Source organism: Ceratosolen solmsi, unplaced genomic scaffold (genome assembly GCF_000503995.2).
Source record: "Ceratosolen solmsi marchali unplaced genomic scaffold, CerSol_1.0 scaffold7, whole genome shotgun sequence".
Lineage (NCBI taxonomy): Eukaryota > Metazoa > Arthropoda > Insecta > Hymenoptera > Agaonidae > Ceratosolen > Ceratosolen solmsi.
This window is the reverse complement of record NW_011948413.1, coordinates 16638142-16640641: the sequence shown is the minus strand read 5'-3', so window position 1 is coordinate 16640641 and position 2500 is coordinate 16638142. Positions and strand designations below refer to the sequence as shown.

Sequence of the window (2500 nt, the reverse complement as noted above, 5' to 3'; positions counted from 1 at the left end):
TCATTTCTTCTCGTAATTTTCAAGTAATTTCATTGCAAATACGAGATAGATGTGCTGTTCAATAAAACCCGTTTTGATAACATGTACGCTAGTATAGACTAGTCCAATCAATACCTTCATTAATGGGAGCCCTTTAGGGCTAGTATTAAAAAATATGGTCTTCCATTGCCAAGATGCATTAAAGATAAGCTTTCCAACTCATCATTCTATTTAATTTCCATTTGCAAACGAGCACTCTTATGGCATACTACCCAAGGAATGATATCTATAGTTTCATGCCGACAATATGGACGTACGGCTAACCATATATAATAGAAGAAAGTACAAAATTATAGCTAATTCTAAGCATTATTTTCTTACGGCTATCATTATTATCATACCAAATAATCTTCTAACATAATTTCACTGACGTCATCACAAATGCTGCGCGCTCGTTGCACACATTCGTACAAGCACAGTCATAAACACAGGCCTCATAAGTATTAATTTTTCTGTTTCAGTATTACGAGATGTCGTACGGGCTGAACGTGGAGATGCACAAACAGGTAATTAATCGTGAGATCTAACAAATAAAAGTGCCACGCGGCAGACATATCGTATCATTTAACAATTTTTAAGCATTGTGCGCTATTCCCTGCCGAAGGGGGAATGAAAAATAGCCGAGTCCAGTCACTCGAGCGCGAATTCCCGGTGCCGCGATAAGAATATGACGCGGCTCCCTAAAGTAGTGCCGCGTCAGTGTTGGGCGTTACGCTGCACTGGAGTCGTGCTGCGTCTTCGCCCACGGATGTGTGTAATTAGATTTTCGCCCCCCCCCCTCTCCAAAAAAACCCACCCGTCTCGTAAATCTCGGTGCGAATATAGTTTTGTTATCGCAACATAGAATAATGTTCGGGTGTATCGACGCCTCGTCACGGGGCCGCTGCCGGAGGGGGGGGGGGGAAGTGTATTAGTCGTCGTTTGGAAGTAGAATATAACGGGAATGTAGTGTTTTGGCATAGTCGGTCGAGTTTATGGTTGCCCGAAAGTTTTTAGTTACTTCTCGGATATCTGGCTTCTTTAAGTTCGGTTTGTCCCCCTCTCCCGGACCCTCTCCCACCGCCAATAACCCGCGCTTACGATAACAAATGCTCGAGCTGGAGTCTCAGTTAGCTCAATACGCTCAACTCGCTTCTCTCTATACGTTACGATTATACAGTCGATAATTAAATTATCGATGCCCGACACAGCACTCTATTTTCAAGCTTTATTTTTCACGAGAATTTGATAAAATGTTTAAACAAATAGCGCTGAGATATTAATGTTAAATATATTGTGTTGCGATGAATATAAGAAGACGGTAATTTTACGGTAACGTTAAACTTTTAGCCAAGCGTACCAAGCGACCTTGTGAGTCACTAAAATTGATTTATTTTCTCCCTGTCGACAATTAAAATTTATACTACTAAAATTGGTGAAAATTATTGCATTAGCTAATTAACTATTTTATATGTCTGGAAAGGGGTCTGGGAAGACAAGAGAAATTAAGCGGTATGAATTTCTGTAGACTTTAGTGTTATTTATATATATCCAAGACTGATTATGTAACGGTATTTACATGCTCCTCCTGACTATTTTAAAAGTTTCAAAAGCAAGATCAATAACAACATTACTGCAAATATTACTATGATATAACTAATAAATTTGATCCCACGGAGATGCTTAAGTTTACAATATTATATTGGACACGGATGTAGGAATATTCAAAGCGAATGTAAATTATAAAGCATGTAACAGTTTGAATTAAAAATACATTAAGGCTGCTTACAAGCCTTTGCAAACGAAAAGATATAATTTAAATTAAGGTAAAATTTATGGTCCAAGATTGGAAATAAAACGACGACTTTGTACAAAAATTTGGTTAAATTTGCTGAAACATCTCCTTCATTAAGATATACTAAGCGCGTCGGGTTCGATTCTCCTCTTCTTTCAACGCAACACTCGAGCGACAGCAAAAGGAAGAAGAGCTCGAATTTGGACAAATTCCAGAATCGAGTGATGAAGAAAAAAAGCAGGACGACACGGCAAAGCGAGTAGGCGCGTAAGCGAAAAGGGAGATCTGAAAACACCTAAGAGTCTCTCCTCCCTATCCCCTTTCTACTCTCCTCTCACTCATTCTCTATCCGCTCCATCACCCTCACTCCTCAGTCTTTTGCTTCGGCCAACGTCGTTCCCGGGAGCTCGGCTAAGTGGATTCGGCTCGTCCTCCATCACCTTTCATCCACTTTCCGGCCCAGCCGAATCTTCGATATCCTTTCTCCAGGGACGATAACGCGGGTCGGTAATTACTTTTACGAGGAGGATCGCGAGCCCCGATTAATGGCAGCGCGGGACTCGCACCTGCCACTTAACGTGGCCAGGTGGAGAAGTCGAAAATTCGATCGGGGAATGAAAAAGTGGCGCGTCTGGTTTTCCGAACGCGCCCTTCATAATGACGACGATGACGACGACGACGACGACG

General features: G+C 41.4%; 1 protein-coding gene across 1 annotated transcript in view; it reads left to right on the top strand.

The window, feature by feature from the left end:
• Positions 1–2500, top strand: part of LOC105367562 (protein groucho-1-like) — an 82473-nt gene that overhangs the window by 45842 nt on the left and 34131 nt on the right. The window contains exon 4 of the mRNA XM_011506322.1: positions 501–545. Coding sequence (XP_011504624.1) covers positions 501–545 — 45 coding nt within the window. The remainder of the gene's footprint in view (positions 1–500; positions 546–2500) is intronic.